Below are 17,257 nucleotides of genomic sequence, written 5' to 3'. Positions count from 1 at the left end.
GGTGCGACGAAAAGAGAATTGTAAAAAAATGTCTAGTATTCTCCCCGTGAGTGGGAGCTAGAGTAACATCCATGTTATCCCCTGCTTGTCGTAAGAGGCTGCTAAAAGGGACCCTAGGAGCTTTTAACTTGGGAGCGTGGATTGGCGACCACGGGGCCTTTAGCTGAGTCCTGGCATTACTTCAATTTACTTGTGCCAGGCTTCTCGCTTTGATCTATCCTTTTCGACCTTCCTTGGTCAACTCTTGTTCCTGTCCGAACCCAACGGTATTAAGTTTTCGAAGCCTAGGGAGACTTCTATTTTCACGCACTTCGTGGCCCTTGCCTTTTTGCCGATACCTTCATTTTTGAAGTGTCGAATCTCTTCTATTTTCCTCTCTGATTAGTGTTAATAGAGGATGGTTGCCCAGTTGTACTTCATCTTAAAATAATAATCACTGCCACCACTACCACCCTCACACATACATCCCTAGTATGAGATGGAATCTGATAGGAATATAGTATTTCTATTCAAAACCCCCACATGAATTGGGTGAAATTCCAAATTAATTTTTGGTGAAGAACCATGCATGCACGTCAACGGAACTTGTCATAAGCCTATGAAAATGAAATGGCTTTTAGTGCCGGGATGTGTCCGAGGACTTCGGCTCGCCAGATGCAGGTCTTTTGATTTGACACCTGTAGGCGACCTGCGCGTTGTTATGAGGATGAAATGATGATGAAGACGACACAGTCACCTAGTCCTCGTGCCAGGGAAATTAACCAATTATGGTTAAAATCCCCGACTCTGCCGGGAATCGAACCCGGGACCCCTGTGGCCAAAGGCCAGCATGCTAACCATTTAGCCATGGAGCCGGACGTCATAGTCTACCAAGAAAACAGTCTTTGTCAAGAACGGAGGTTATGCTGCTGTGCTTTCTCCTCATATCCATGACGTCTTATATAAATAGTTTGCGTGAATGCAAGTCCATGGACCAATACCTGAAGGCTCACGAACAGTAGATAACAAGTGAATGAACTGTATTATGAAATATTGTTGAATGAATGCAGTCTAAAACGTGCCCAGCTCTCGTAGTCTACTTCCATGACAGCAGTTGTAAGAAGTAGCGGCCGGCCTATAAGGTCAAAGGGTAACGTTAGATTTTTTATTCTTTCAAGCTAAAAAAAAGAATGGCAAATTACAGGAAAAATTTAAGAAATCATGAACACTTTTTTTACACAAATTTTCGACTTACACATTTATGTAATCTGGGTCATAACTCTTATTTTTTCTCAGTTGTCTTTATAATAGGTTAATTCAAACTGTAATTGCACAACATTTTAACAATGAAATATCATTTCTTGTCAAAGTCCCTCAGTTTAAAGGATGACAACTTTAGTTCATTTAGGAGATTTTCTAAATCAGTGTGCATTATTTAAAGCTTAAAAGGCTCAGATATACTGTAGGTTTAATTGTACAGGTTTTTAAGAGTTAGATTTATATAAATGTTTTGCTACTCGAAAAATATTGAAACTATTTGCATCCCTTGACAGAGACAGAGACAGAGACATACACCCCATCATTTTATAACCAAGTTCTGTAGCTCCTTGGCATTTGTTTTAACACTAAGCTGTTGAAGCAGAGAGAGCAAACGTGTGGCACAGGTTTGAACTGTCTGGTGGGAAATATGAAGCCAGAAAGAAATATGTTCCTGGCTTACACGTGTGTTTGGGGAGGGTTTGAAAGGGATACATAAATATTTTAATTTTTTACTTCTTAAATCATTGTACACAGGTATTGAGTCGACTACGTAATACAACTCATCCACTCATGTTCGAAAGTGAACGTCTTTATTCTCGGATCTGCGGCAATTACTCTTCAAGAGTAAGCAGTACGTTTAATGTAAATGTACCACAGAGTAGTTCGGTCCTTCGGCTATATGATTCACAGAAAATCTTTTCACACTGATGTCATACTGCCGCGGGGAAGGTGCGCCATGTATTACGTGATATCCGAACTACGGATACATGACTTTTCAGTTCAATTTTACGTGCATTGATTGGAATTCGAACTGCTGCCTCCTCTGTGAAAAGCCAGTAACCATGCACTCCCATTGAGTGAATTACGTGGCCTTCATTTTACGAGGAAATTTGGTAACATTCTGCTGACTCTCTCAGCTGTAGCGTAAGAAGCTAGGTGACAGGTGACAAAACAACCTAACTTTTGAGAATTGTATCGGAACGTGTGTGCGATTGTTGCTTGAGTATTATTGTGTGTATCGCTTGCGTATTAAGCAATCGATTGGAAAACGAAATATTCTGTTGAACAGCGAATTTATTTGCTGGAATGTTACGCAGTGGTGGTGGTTAGGAGGGGCAAGGGGGTTAGAATTAAATTTTGTTTCCATTTTAGCTACCTAAAACTATGAATTATTAAAAACAAAAGCAATTTATACAAACCCTGTTGCCTATTACCTAATTCTTTCCTTTAGTATCTTAAAATATTTTTTAAAAATACATAGCTGAAATACGCACAAAAATCATTCGACGCAGCTAACCGATTATTCAGCGCCACAGCAAGTAGCGGAGTCTCGCGCAGCAACGTGCAGGAGCGCAATTAGTATCTGATGGCATAAAACCTTAGTGGTGCACATGTAAAGTTGTTCCTTTAGTGAGAGTTTTATTGTATAATACTGAATGAAAATCTCAACAACAACAAAAATTATTACCGCAGTTAAGCTGGTAATGTGTCAACATTTGCGTCTATGTCGAAATTCTCTCAGAGAACATAAAAAAAAACCTTACCTTTTTGTAGCTATTTTGTTCCAATTTTGTTGTCTACCACCCCCCCCCTCCCCCCACCGGATCCTTCCCCACAACTATATTCCCCAGACCCTCGGTACTATTTTGTGTTCTATAAATGTTCGTGCCTCCCCCCCCCCCCTCCCACTTCTTATTTCCAATGGCCACTGCTGATATTGCGTAAAAAAACAGTAATAACTACAGAAGATGCGTTCGTAGATTTTCTCTTAGGATTAACTTTATTCTAGCGGCGAAATCTGTCCGGTGAAGTTCCTGCGCAAACCTTATATTAGTCGTATAAGGTTGACTGTTTGATTTGAATTATGCCGGCCCCGTGGTGTAGGGGTAGCGTGCCTGCCTCTTACCCCGGAGGCCCCGGGTTCGATTCCCAGCTATGTCAGGGATTTTTACCTGGACCTGAGCGCTGGTTCGAGGTCCACTCAGCCTACGTGATGAGAATTATTGAGGAGCTATCTGACGGTGAGAAGGCAGCCCCGGTCTAGAAAGCCAAGAAAACGGCCGAGAGGATTCGTCGTGCTGACCACGCGGCACCTCGTAATCTGCAGGCCTTCGAATTGAGCAGCGGTCGCTTGGTAGGCCAAGGCTCTTCAAGGGATGTAGTGCCAAGGGGTTTGGTTTTTTTGTTTGAATTATACAACTGGTCACAGATTATGAAGAAATAAATTTCGACTCTGTGCAATGAGAAAATATATAGCAACGAAAAGAGCATAATCAAATTTTCTCTTCAATTTGAGAGCCATACAGAAAAATTACGTGGGCATTTTCCTACATTTTCTGTTTCGTTTTTCTTTAACTAGTTTGTCAATATTAGGACTAATATCTGCGCAATTTGTAATCGAAAACTGCATATTAGGCTATGATGTGACAAGGTACTTTGGAATTTGGACTTAACAAGTTTCATAAGATAAAATTATTTTTCCCACATATAAAGTCGACCGAATATCCATACAGTATTCGTGCAGAAAGTGTATACAATCTCGGGTATCTGGTTTGGGTGGCATTCTTGTAGAAATTAGCCGAGTTTTCCTTGTTTGTATTCATCCTTGCGTTTTTATTTATCCTTCAAAAATTTGTCACATTGTAAATTTAACAGTTCCATTTGATACCTGCTAGGAATATTGTCACATCCTCTGAATACGGGATATCAAATATTTGAAAAGTCGTAGAAAATATTTCTACATCTTGAAATCTGGACTCAATCTGTGACGAAGGTTTTGTAGAATTTGCACATACTCTTCAGAGAGGCTAATATCAGGAGCAGGCACCTTACTGTCATCGAGAGCGCTACAGCTGACTGACTCTCCAGTTACGCACTCACAGCGCCGTAACATTTTTTAAGAGATAATTTTGTTTTTTATTCACCTTTCAAAGTTACAAAATTACAAAATAAAAATCACATTGAGCTGAAAACCAAAAGCACACCTTTAGAATTGTACACGAGTGTTGAGACTAATAGAAACACTAAACTGCACGTTATAATTTAAAGAAAGAATTCAAAATTAGAATAACTTTTGAAAAAAAATACAAAGTCACCTCACTGTTGTCAGTTCTCAGTACATCAACGTGTAACATAAAATAAAATGCATTTAAAAATGAAATAGATATTTCGCAAATTTCTCTATATTGCGTTTTTTTTACCATTTCACAACGAGCAGTCTTGATTGATCTGGTAAAGTCCACCAAAGTCCATTCACTCTTACAGTATGATGTCAAATTCCAATGCACTGCCGTCGCTAGCAACCAAGTTACAGCATTCACTTCTGATTTTTCCTCCAGTTGAAATTCGCCAATTATTAACTGCTCAGTCGATGAAGAAGACAGACCTCCGTGTATTTTCCGCACTGTACTGACAGCCAATGTCCATACAGGTCGCGCTTCTCGACAAGATGTATCTCGGTGCACTGTGGTATCGAGCTCGCCGCAATGTCCACACTTATTATCTTCAGACAAGTTGTGACGAAAGCGTTTGGTTGCTGTTGGAACGATGTCATTAATTACCGAGTAGACTGATAACCTCCACTAAGTGGGTACTTGTTGACCACACCATTTTCCATTTTCTTTGAGGGAATTTTTGTTCAATCGGTACTGGTCGCTGTAATCCTTTCAGCAGGTAAGTGTAAAAATTCTTTGTCGGGTGAAATTCTTTTCTTTCTTTCCGGTCCTGCGGGAGACTGTCAAGGATACCAACGATGGTTCGGAAAGCAGGATGTATATGCCTATGTCGACCACCTCTGACATCAGGCTCCGGAGGTTGAAGAAATGTCAGTTCTGTTCGAGTGTGCAACCCTGATAGTGATTTAAGTATTGTTCTTCCCAGAAGAGCCTTACATTTCAGGTCTACACAGATTAGGTTGAGTCCTCCATGTGTAATCGATAAGTACAGCTGATCACGGCTCACTCGCAACAGGGAACCTCTCCAAAGATAGTGGCCTAGACAAAGTTCTATACGCTGTGTTATTTGTTTTGTTGCAGGTAGAACTTGCGCAAAGGACCATATTTTAGATAAACCAAACACATTACTACGCCATACTTTTTGGATGAAATTCAGAGACCTGGTATGCTGCTTCATTAAGGTGTTTCTAACTTTATTAATTATCGACGTCCAATTCTCGATTAGCATCTTTAAAATGTTGTTGGAAAACAATTCCTAAGATCTTCAACTTAGTTGCAATAGGCAGTGATCGATTAGGCGCAGGTAACTGATGTCGGCCAAGAAGCAGCATTCCGGACTTTTTCTTATTTACATTCGATCCTGCATCTTCCTCAAATTCGTGGATGATATGTAGAGTTCTCTCTTCGTCGGATGGTTCTGTTAGGATAATACACACGTCATCAGCATACGCCCGTACTGTCACTTTTTGTGCACCGAGTGACAAACCAGTTATACACTGATTTATTCGGTGAAGAAATGGTTCTAGCGCTACGATGAAGAGAAGCATAAAGAGGAGGCATCCTTGACGAACTGATTTCCGTATAGGTATTTTCACAGTTAGATGTCCATTTGTAATGATTCGTGAGGTGGCTGTTCTATACAGTCCTTTAATGCACTCAATCAATTTAGGTGGAAAGGCGAAAGTTTGCATTGTGGACCATAGATACGGATGTTTTATTCTGTCGAAGGCCTTGTGGAAGTCCAAACTTACGAGTGTCGTGGGAGGAACTTTCGATGAGGCTTTGTCATGTAACAGAATGATGTTTCTCAGCACTAACAGATTGGAGATAATATTTTGACCTGATGTCCCACACGATTGCCATTGTCCGATGATCTGTTGCAACTGCAGTTTTATTCAGATGCTATTATTTTAGTGAAGATCTTGTAATCTGTATTTAGCAAGGTGATCGGCCTGAAGTCTTCCATTCTTATAGGTCTTGTGGTTTTGGGAATTAAAATATTAATTCCGGACGTGAAATCTTCCGTTAAGGTGTGTGGCCTTTCTAGTATTTCTTGGTACACTTGCAACAGGTCGTCCCCTATTATGTCCCACATTATTTTGTAGAATTCATAAATTATTCCATCTGGGCCTGGAGAGCGATGGCGCTGTGCTTGGGAAAGTGCAGAGAGTACTTCCTCCGAGGTAACATCTGCAATCAAACTTGACTCATCTTCTTTATTCAGTGTTGGTAGACCGTGCTGTAGGATGCTGTAAAAGTGCTGATTAATGGGTGGGTCGTCATGGAATAGTGTTGTGAAGTAGTCTGCACCAATTTTGAGGACCTCCTTCATATCCGACTGTATGTGACCATGCTCATCCCGGTTAACTAGCAGTTTCCCGCTGGCTCCGCCCGCAATGTACAAAGTATGGTGTTGTTCGTTACTATCCTCACGGATGTATTTGCAAAGTTTTGAGTTAATGAAATAAAGCATATGATCTGCTGTGGTAATAGAATGTAATATTATGTCAACAAAACACTTGCAAATACATCACACAAGGAAATTTAATTAAACGTTCTTGGTACAACACTACTCATAACTTTTTTCAGAATCTACCAATCTAAGTAGTTATTACCTCAAAAGAAAGCACTTGATGCACTGAGTGTTTTAGACCAAAATGAACTGCGTAACTCAATTAGAACGAAAGATATGATTGCTTCAATGAGAAAAAATGTTGAAGAAATGAGACGTCAAATTGAATGTGCACTCATAACATTCCTCAGAATCAACCAATTTGAATAGTTAAGAGCTGAATTGAAAGAGCTTGATCCACTGAGTGTTCTTAGGCCAAAACGAATTCCGTACCTCAATCAGAACCAAAGATATGATTGCTTCAAACAGACAAAAAATTGAAAAAATCAAATAATTTGAGGAAGGCGGAAGTTAAGTGATTTATAGAACCTGATGACAGATCTGTGCATGAATACCTTTCAGTTAAAAGAAAAATGAAGGAAATTGACCGTCATGGAATAGTGTTGTGAAGTAGTCTGAGTAGTAGTAGTAGAAGTAGTTGAGGACCTCCTTCATATCCGACTGCATGTGACCATGCTCATCCCGGAGTTTAGTAATTAACTAGCAGTTTCCAGCTGGCTCCGCCCGCAATGTACAATGGCCGGACTGACTGACTTTAGTTTTCATAAATTTTTTAAATATATAGATAGCTTTTCTTTTCCCTTTACGTCTTTCAGTCAAAATGTGAAATAGTGAAGCACGCTCTTCTTCAACTACTGAGGGTACTTTTGCACGGATGAACGCCCCTTTCAGATGATTCTCTTGAATATTAATGATAGTGTGTTTGAGTTCTTTCATTTTATTAAGGACATTCTCTCCACAGGCTTACTGTCGTTGAAGATGCTATAAAACTTCATAATAAAAATTCAAGGTATTTCTCTTTTCCTTTGCCCGTTGTTTGGAAATCTTTTGAAAAAATCGTCTAATTTCTGGTTTAACAGTATCCGTCCACCGGGTCACATGGTAATGGTATTTAGATCGTTTACTACATAATTTCATCCATAGTGTTCGAAAATCATTTTGGACATCTTGGTCGTACAAGAGGGACGTATTAAGTTTCCAGTATCCATGCCCATGTAGAGGTGGTCGTACTGTTGTTGAGTAACGAAAGAGGAGAGCACGATGGTCACTGAATGACACCTGTATAACCTCAGAACTGTGTAGCCTAGTTATCATCTCTCGTGATATATATGCCCTATCTATTCTAGAAGCGGACCCGGCCCTGTAGAATGTAAATTGGACATCAGTTCCATGTTTCAGCTCCCAAACGTCATGTAAGTGTAATCCCTCAACAAGATTTTGTAGGCTGAGACAGTTATTGAAATGTCCAGTTTGATCACGCGGATTTAATACACAGTTAAAATCACCGGCCAAAATTATGTTGTTAATAGGGCCCTGCACAAAATATCTGATGTCATCTTCAAATAAGCGTTCTCTGTCTAGACGCCCTTGAGAACCGGACGGAGCATAAACATTAATAAAAAGGGTGTCCTCACATTGCACAGCAACAATTCTACCATTGGGATGAAACTCCGCTTCAGAAAAAGTCAGTCCTGCTCTATATATTATGGCCGTACCTCGAAGTGATGGACCAACGTTTACTTTATATTCGTATCCCGACAGCCAGTCTAAGTTTGGATCATTAACTTCTTGAAGAAATAGGATATCTATGTCATGAACCCTGAGAAAATCCTGAAGAAAGCTTGCGTGGTTAGACTTTTGGCGCCGTATACATTCAAGGTGGTGGCACAACGTAGGAGAGTCATCTGCAGAAACAAGGGAAGAATCAAGGTAATTGTAGTAGAACTCATTCCGGTAGAAGGATATGATTACGCTGTTGTGGTCAACACACTGTCACACATGCACTGGTTTATACTTTCTATTATTTAAGCCGACTGCGTGAGGTACTACGCCTGTGGGTGTTGTACGGTTTTGATTCGTCACTTGCAACGTATTTGTTGACAACTTTCATCTGTAAGTTGTAGAGTCCTTAATTCTTCTCTGTAACTTTTGGAAATGCTCATTCAATAAAGCTCAGTAAAGAGGCCCAACCCCCTACCATCTCCTCTATTTTTCACATCCTCCTACCCACCTCCCTCATCCATCAAACCTCCCCAACCCGCCCGCAACTCTTGGCCAGAGCGAGGGCGTCACCCTCTAGGTGGCCCGCCCCACCCCTTCAGGGTGGGGAATGAAAACGAGTAAAGTAAGTAAGTAAGTAGAGTCCTTGGTACTGCCTGTCGTATTCGGGGTAGTCTTGTCACCTGCTAGCAAGGTCACTGCACTTTCACTGACACTCGGTCCTGTTGTGTTAGGATCAATTATAGGGTCAGCAATGGAAGAATTTTCCGAATCAGGTGTAAACTCCATGTCTCCACTGCGCAAGGTAGCAGACTTTGTTTGTTTGTTTGTTTGTTTGTTTGTTTGTTTGTTGTCTGTAATTGGATGGTTTGTAAAATCTGGGTGTGTATTCTTTTTTTGTTAACTGAGTGTCTCCTGTTGGTGTATGGGTGTCTTCCTGAACTTCCATATCCTCAGACCACAGTTGTCTTTCTAGTGGTGTATTTACTATTTGTTTCATTTCAATTGGGCTCTCGTCAGCAGCCGCCTGATCTACAGTCTCCTGTAGTGTCTGAATATTTTCCCCCTTCTCAAGGTTGTTACTAAAAAGTGTCCTGATTGCTTCTTCCGTACTACGAGGTAAAGATGTGTCTGCCATGCTGTCAGGTAGAAGGGGGGTTTCTTGAAAGTCGTATTGTTGTTTATACGGAGGGTGAGTAATACTTTCTAATACGACTGAGTATTCAGGCGAGAGAACGCCGACTTCTGCATCTGTTGTGTTGCTTAGTGTACTGCTCCCATCAGACTCGGCCAATGCGGAAATGTATGTTTGTTTTCTCCTCAGCGCGGGACGGGCTTTCCTATTGGGACAATCTATTTGAAGGTGTGTCGTTTCTTTACAATAGAAACATGATTTTGATTGTTCTTCGTACGATAGTAGAATTCTACAATCATTCAGCATAAGCTGAGACGGGATGGGGTACTTAAGTTCTACTTTTACAATTCGTATGCCATTACATCAGCAAATTCGTAGGCTTCATTCCACCGTTCGTTCTTCCTGGATGTGTTTGACTACTCCATAATTATGTAGAGAGAACTCGTGCAAGGCGATCGTTGTTTATTTCTGGAGGGAGGTTGAACACACGTACGCGTTTAGTTAAAGTATCCGCTGCCGAAATCGTTACTTTAGTGGTACCGCCATTAGCTAATAGAAAAGTTTTCACTCCTTCGTGACGTGCTAGAAGGTTTTCATAAAGAGTCACAGATACTAGTTTTATGTACATAGCATTTTCCCCGTTATTTAACTGTATGGCAATCTGTTAAGTTTTAGTTCGTGACTAATCCAACGATGGATTTCTAAACGTGAAGGCCTATTAATCCTGTCTTCGAAAATACATTTTATAGTGTTCTTCCTTAGACTTGCCATGATTGTACGTACAATTTTCCAAGGACTACACAAAATATGTATTAGGAACACACACCTGTACTACGCGATAACCGCACAGTACCGACACGCCGCTTGCCGTGTTACTTCGGCCGAAGTTACGCACGAACTGTGTAACCGCCGTCAGCGAGAAAACCAATCATGCTGTAAACATGAGCACGTGTTCGTGTTAACATTTATTGGTTGTTGCTACCGCAGAACGTCTAAGCGGAGACATCAGAATAGCTCGCTAGTCAGATCATAGCATAATGGGATCCTATGTGCACAATGTCCAAAATATTTCTCAAATAATTTCAGTCAGAATAATATGCAACAACCGATTCATTGTCATTAATATAAACAAGTAATTCAATCTGAAGAATGGCGGCGACCCATGCCCTCATGCTTCAACATGGCGCATCAGCATGAGGGCATGGGTCGCCGCCATGGCATATCCAGATGTGATATCATTCGCTTGTAGTTTATTCCTCGTCAGTGTTGCCAACTTATATTTTCAAGATCCGCTAAATACTACTAAAAATCCGCTAAAATTCCGCCAAGAAACCCGATCTCAAATAATAATAATAATAATAATAATAATAATAATAATAATAATAATAATAATAATAATAATAATAATAATAATAATAATAATGATAATAATAATAATAATAATAATAATAAAAGTAAATGTCTGCACTCACCTGATCTGTGAGTTTCACTGGGATTAACCCCCTACCTGCGAGCCGGCGAGCTAAAACTTGTAGGCGTTTTACTGCCGGATACAAACTAGGTGAATCCCCTACCTCAAGGGCCACACACAGATCAGGCCAGTTCATTAAACGGTCTTCCTTCATAGCATAAATATAAATGCTACTCTTTCACAGTTTCATTATCTGTCGTCATTCGTCAACTAAGACGCATTACAAATTTATGATACCATGATCTAATAACATCAAATCAAATAACATGTTTTCCTCATGTGACTGCTGGCTCCTGACAAGAAACACGGAATAGCTCAGAGACAGACTGGAGTACATTTTTTTTTTTTAGAAAAGTAAAATGGATAAAACGCTAAATTCCGCTAAAAAATTCCGCTGTCCGCTAAATGGTATATTTCTCCGCCGACAGTCTTCTAATTCCGCCAAATGTAGCGGAAAATCCGCTAAGTTGGTAACACTGTTCCTCGTGGACAGTGAATATAATTTGCTTGTATCCATAATATTACCATTGCATTTCATCTACACGTTGACAACAGTAGCATCCAGCAACTTTATGATGTAATTGCGGCAATCAGGCAAGGTAATTACACTGGACAACCCCACGTGGCTCTTGCCATGTGCTCGGAAGTAGCCCGATCATTCTCCAATCAACGTGAAGACCGTGGATGGATACGTTATGTTCTTTGTTTCCATCAGTTTCGGTTCTCTCGATGACATTACATTACTCAGCTCTCGCCTGACGTCACACGATCTGACAGGCTTGCTCTTCGTTCCGACACGTCACAGCGCCTGAAACTGTCTTCCTCTGGTATAGATGCACGTGCTTGTGTGGAAGCACAGCTACAACCTTGTAGGCTACTTGCCAAACAGTCGTGCATCCGACTGTATGGAGTAATCCGGTGGTCCCCTTGGATGGGCAACACCTTCTTGAGCTCTCTCAGAGTTGGTTGCTGGAAGCGGTCACGTCTCAAAACACGCGACTTCCAAGAAGAGGTCCAGTGCGGGTTCGATTGTTTACCTGGAGCAGTTTCCAAACACACGAGCCGTGGTAGCAATCCTTTGAAGGAATAAATGTTCAACCTATTCGCATGCTTAAGGTGGAACATATCGAACCCTTTCTACTCGATTTAAAATGCGGGCGTATGGTGATACATACTAGTTAGCTAGATAAATTTTCAAAGCAATGGTCAAACGTTATAGTGCGAACAGAAGTTTTCGATTATAAAAGCATTCTACTCACACAGAAATCAAGCGCAGTGAGCCCAAAAATAACCAAGGCATTGAGTTTTTAATTTGAACGAAGACACGTAACGTATGGCCAACGGCAGTAGCTCTTTTTCTTGGAGACAACGAGGATTAAAGAAGGGAAGATAATGCCTCAAAACACATAACGTATTTCTTACGGATGGTATTCAAAAGTTCCGGCAGCCAGTTCTCACTTCTGTATACGATATATGTTGATCTCGGAAGTAGCCTACTGGTGAGGAAACAAATATAATACATGTTGTATTTGCTCTTCTTCCCAATAAGACAGAAGACACATACATTAGATTGATCAACACAATCAAATGAAGAGGTTCCCGAATGGAATCCAACTGAAATAAACATTGAATCTGAGGCACCCGCTACCGAAGCAATACAATAATTATTTCCATCAAAGTGTCATGTGAGTGATGGAAGAGAATACCTGGTTTTCGGAAATGTTTATCTGTTGTACACTCTGTGATTTTGTACTTTTCGAAAAATATCTTTATTTTGGATTACGCATGTAAATCTTAATTATTGGAAGAAAAACGATAGTCTGAGAATTTTTGTGGCCGCCGTTACATCAACAACATTAACTTTCTGACGAGGTTTTTTCGCGATTATTGACTCACGACTGATACAAAATCGAGAGAATAGATTGATAGAAACACAGTACAATTCCCTGCATGTGATTATCTACCCATAAGCTCTTGACAACTATTGACCTTTACTGCTGTCCTCCTGTTGTCTGAATATAGCCTAACAATGTTATTTATTGAAATGCAGAAATGCTACATTTTCAAAGCAGATAGTGGATAATATTCTACAGCTATCCGTTGATGTTTTCAGTGATCTCTAGATTCTGTAATGCTCACATGTAGAAAGTCATAACACTTCAGAAATATAAGAGATGTATATGTTGATTCCTTTGTAAGAAGCCATGTTGGATTCCCAACAGCTCATCTATCAGTTATCACAGAAATCCCAGGTGTCACTGAAGAAGTGTATCAGGCTGATGTGGAGTGAGATAGTTTCTCCTTATTTTCCTCATGAAGTCAGATGGTGATATTACATGTTAGTCCGCTAAGCTCACTGACACACAGGCCTCAACCGACCCTACAAGCCATACTTTAAAACTATTTATTATAAAGGCTGGCCTCGATAAGGAATGGTGTTACCAGTATTCCTTATACCTCATTCTCTTTCATATCGTCGAAGTCAAAGATGATCCTGAGGCAGGTCTATGAAAATAACCAACTTTTTATGATCCAGTCTAGAAGATACAAGACACTGTCTGTATGATATTTCACCAGAGATTGATCTGACCTATGTTAGAGATACACATCATTGAATAAGTTTAATGTCTAAAATAATATCATACGGTAATCTTTACTTCTCCCTTTCAGACTGGTGTGCTTTCTGGTCTCCCTCACATCTTCAGGAGCATATTTGGATACCTCTTCTCTGTTCTCGGCGATTACTTGATACGTAATCTGATTATGTCCCGAACAGGAGTTCGCAAGTTGGCAACAGCAGTTTGTAAGTTCATTCAGTCTTATATCTTATAAATAAAATTGTACTGAGTCTGTAATTTCATTCATTTTGCGTTATTTTGATATAGTTATCCGGTTTAGGTCAACTCAAGACCGTATCAGTGGTTTATATCTTTCGTGTTTGTTTGTTCCACCATCACGCTGAAACGCCTGGATAGATGTTGACCAAACTCTGTTTTCACAGTCAACACATTCAGGAGCAGATTTCGATATGCATATCATTTACGAGTAAAAATCACTGAATAGACTGTGGGTTTATAGGAACACCAGAAGAAAATATTTCCATTTTCTTTTACACTATTGATTATATGTAAAATATGTGGACTATATGTGAAACGTCTGTTTATTTTAAATATTTCTTCCCAATTTCACACCAGGCAAATGCAGGGGCTGTACCTTAATTAAGGCCACGGCCGCTTCCTTCCCACTCCTAGGCCTTTCCTATCCCATCGTCGCCATAAGACCTACCTGTGTCGGTGCGACGTAAAGAAAATTGTAAATAATAATGAAAATGAAAACCTACAACCTGTTTTCCAGTCTTTGATCGGGTCAAGGATGTAATGAATGAAACATATAGACTATTAGTACGATGGGATCGTCACTCCCAAAGTGATATATGAATGACTAATAGGTGTTATTATGAAATGATAATGGAGAGTGTTGCTGGAATGAAAGATGACAGGAAAAACCGGAGTACCCGGAGACAAACCTGTCCCGCCTCCACTTTGTCCAGCAGAAATCTCACATGGAGTGACCGGGATTTGAACACGGTATCCAGCGATGAGAGGCAGACGCACCGCCGTCTGAGCCACGGGAGATTTTGTAAATAATAATAATAATAATAATAATAATAATAATAATAATAATAATAATAATAATAATAATAATACATGTTGTTATGCACATAATTCCGCTTACTCTTCAGATGACGGAGAAGAATACTATTTTCTACGGGCTTCATGCTCTGCAGCCAGTGACAGACACCCTCGCACACCTACAGTTATTTGAAGGATCCATAACAGGAGAAAATCAGAGGATGCATAACGTTTTGCTCGGCTTGAAAATTAACCCCACATAATGAAACTGAACACTGAGGAAAAATGAGGTAGAACTTTTCCTTTTGGTGTCTGTCTGTCTGTTTGTCTGTATACTCTTAAAGTGGAAAACTGGCTGGACTTAATTCAACCAAACTTCTCACTCAGGAATCTTCTCACTCAGGATCGTGTTGTCGGGTGCATATGACGTCATGCTAATCACATAGAGTTTGTATTTATAGGAAGGATTTTCTCAAATATTTTCGTTAATATTTGGTCTATCAAAAGACTGTAAGTTATATAACAGAACCTTTAAGAATATGTTATTTCCGTTCGTTTATACCATGCATGTATTTATCTACGACTGATAATAACGCAGATAATTATGAAAAATCTGATTTTTTTTCGAAGTTCCGTCGTTCATATCACTTCAAGGTGATCTTTTCAGTAGGGCAGATATTAAGGGAGGTATCATCAACGCGAAAGCTCTGCGCCAGTGGTCAGAGATATAAAATGCAACCTGAGAACCTTTATATTGGTTATAGTAACAGCTCTGTAAGGATCTCAGACATTTTTATGACACCGTTTTTTTCCTATAAACATGCATTTAAGGGCTTTAGTTAGTTATTGTGAATGAGCCTACTTCGTTCGACTGTCCTCCATTACTTTTGATTTTGAATTATTTATTTTCATCTTGTACTCCTTCCACAAGACTCCGTCATTACCATTCAGTAAATCCTCCAGATCTTTTGCAGAGTCAGATAAAATAACAGTATCATCGTCAAACCTCAGGGTATTGACTTCCTTTCCTTGGATTGTGATTCCTTTTCCAAATTCCTCTTTGATTTCCTGTATCGCCTGTTCTATGTAAACATTGAAAAGGAGAGGGGACAAACTGCAGCCTTGCCTCAATCCTTTCTGGATTGCTGCCTTCTTTTCCAAAGTCCTTGATTCTTATGACTGCAGGCTGATTTTTATATAGATCATGGATTATTCTACTTTCTCGGCATCTGATCACGGTCACCTTTAGAATCCCAAATAGCTTGGTCCAATCAATATTATCAAATGCCTTTTCTAGATCTACGACTGCCATGTGCGTGGTTTGTCTTTCTTAATTCGGTCCTCTAAGATCAGTCAGGATTGCTTCACGTGTTCCTGTATTTCTTCTGAAGCCAAATTGATCTCCTCCCAACTCAGTTTCATTTTGTCTTTTCATTCTTCTGCAAATAATACGCGTTAAAACATTGCAGGCATGAGACACTGTAATATATGTAAATAACATTCTTCTTCTTCTTCCTCTACTACAGATTTTCCCACACCTGTGGGGTCGCGGGTGCGAACTGTGTCACACATATGTGGATTTGGCCCTATTTTACGGCCGGATGCCCTTCCTGACGACAACCTTATATAGAAGGATGTAATCACTATTGCGTGTTTATGTGGTGACTGGTAGTGTAGTGTGTTGTCTGAATGTGAAGAGGAAACGGTTGGAACAAACGCAAACTCCCAGTCCCCAAGCCAGAAGAATTAATCAAACACTATTAAAATCCGCGACCCGGCCGGGAATCGAACCCGGGACCCTCAAAACCGAAGGCCAGTACGATAACCATTCAGCCAACGAGTCGGACCAGTATATGTAAATATACAATAATAATAATAATAATAATAATAATAATAATAATTCATAACCATAGCAATAATCATGGCAATATGGATAAAATAAAATACTTAATAGCTCCACGCTTGGGCATAAATTGAAATCTAATTTAAAATATGTGAATAAATAACTAAATAAATTACTAACATAATTAAAATAAAATAAATGAATAAAATAATCGAAAAATCCGTAGTATAAACGCCAGAGTTCACCGGAATGGATCCCTCGAATTTTGATAGAGCATGATAATTCTTTCGATCCCAGGGCGTGTAAATAATGCTGCGTGCTGGTACATCTGCTTCAGGCCTTACCTAACCTTCTGAGAACGACTAAATAGATAGATAGATAAATGTCTTTATTGGCGTAGTTAAGGCCATTAGGCCTTCTCTTACACTAGGTAGGTTCATCAATAACTGCACTGATTCTAAACGACTAACTATATTCTGAATAACATCCGTGCATGAGCACTTCATCAACACAGCAAAATATACATAAAATACACTCACAAAGTATCACTGGAGGACTCCATATTTACAACAACAAAAACAGTGGGACACAAAAAGCGAGGACCAAGCTACCATTTGCAGCCAGCCCCAAGAAAGTTCATAACAAAGCATATATATGTGGATGAATACCCTTCACTATCTCTGTGTATCAACACGACTTGCATATTTTCACAATTGGCACTTGTTATATCACACAGATACTGTACATTTATAATACTGTGTTCACTGACTCTAACACTTGGTTTAAAGACATATTCACTTGAACAACACACGTTTGCTGTTCCAGAATATAAATGATGGAAAGTCTGAAAT

At 39.8% G+C, this 17,257-nt stretch overlaps 1 protein-coding gene across 2 annotated transcripts in view; it reads left to right on the top strand.

Moving 5' to 3' along the window:
* LOC136858273 (sialin) overlaps window positions 1-17,257 on the top strand; it is a 252,861-nt gene that overhangs the window by 105,847 nt on the left and 129,757 nt on the right. For both annotated transcript variants that reach the window (XM_067137681.2, XM_067137682.2), the window contains exon 7: window positions 13,602-13,734. In XM_067137681.2, the coding sequence (XP_066993782.1) occupies window positions 13,602-13,734 (133 nt within the window). The remainder of the gene's footprint in view (window positions 1-13,601; window positions 13,735-17,257) is intronic.

This window comes from Anabrus simplex, chromosome 1, assembly GCF_040414725.1.
Source record: "Anabrus simplex isolate iqAnaSimp1 chromosome 1, ASM4041472v1, whole genome shotgun sequence".
In the NCBI taxonomy this organism is placed as follows: Eukaryota; Metazoa; Arthropoda; class Insecta; order Orthoptera; family Tettigoniidae; genus Anabrus; species Anabrus simplex.
The sequence above is the reverse complement of the archived record's forward strand: the minus strand, read 5'-3'. Positions and strand labels throughout refer to the sequence as shown.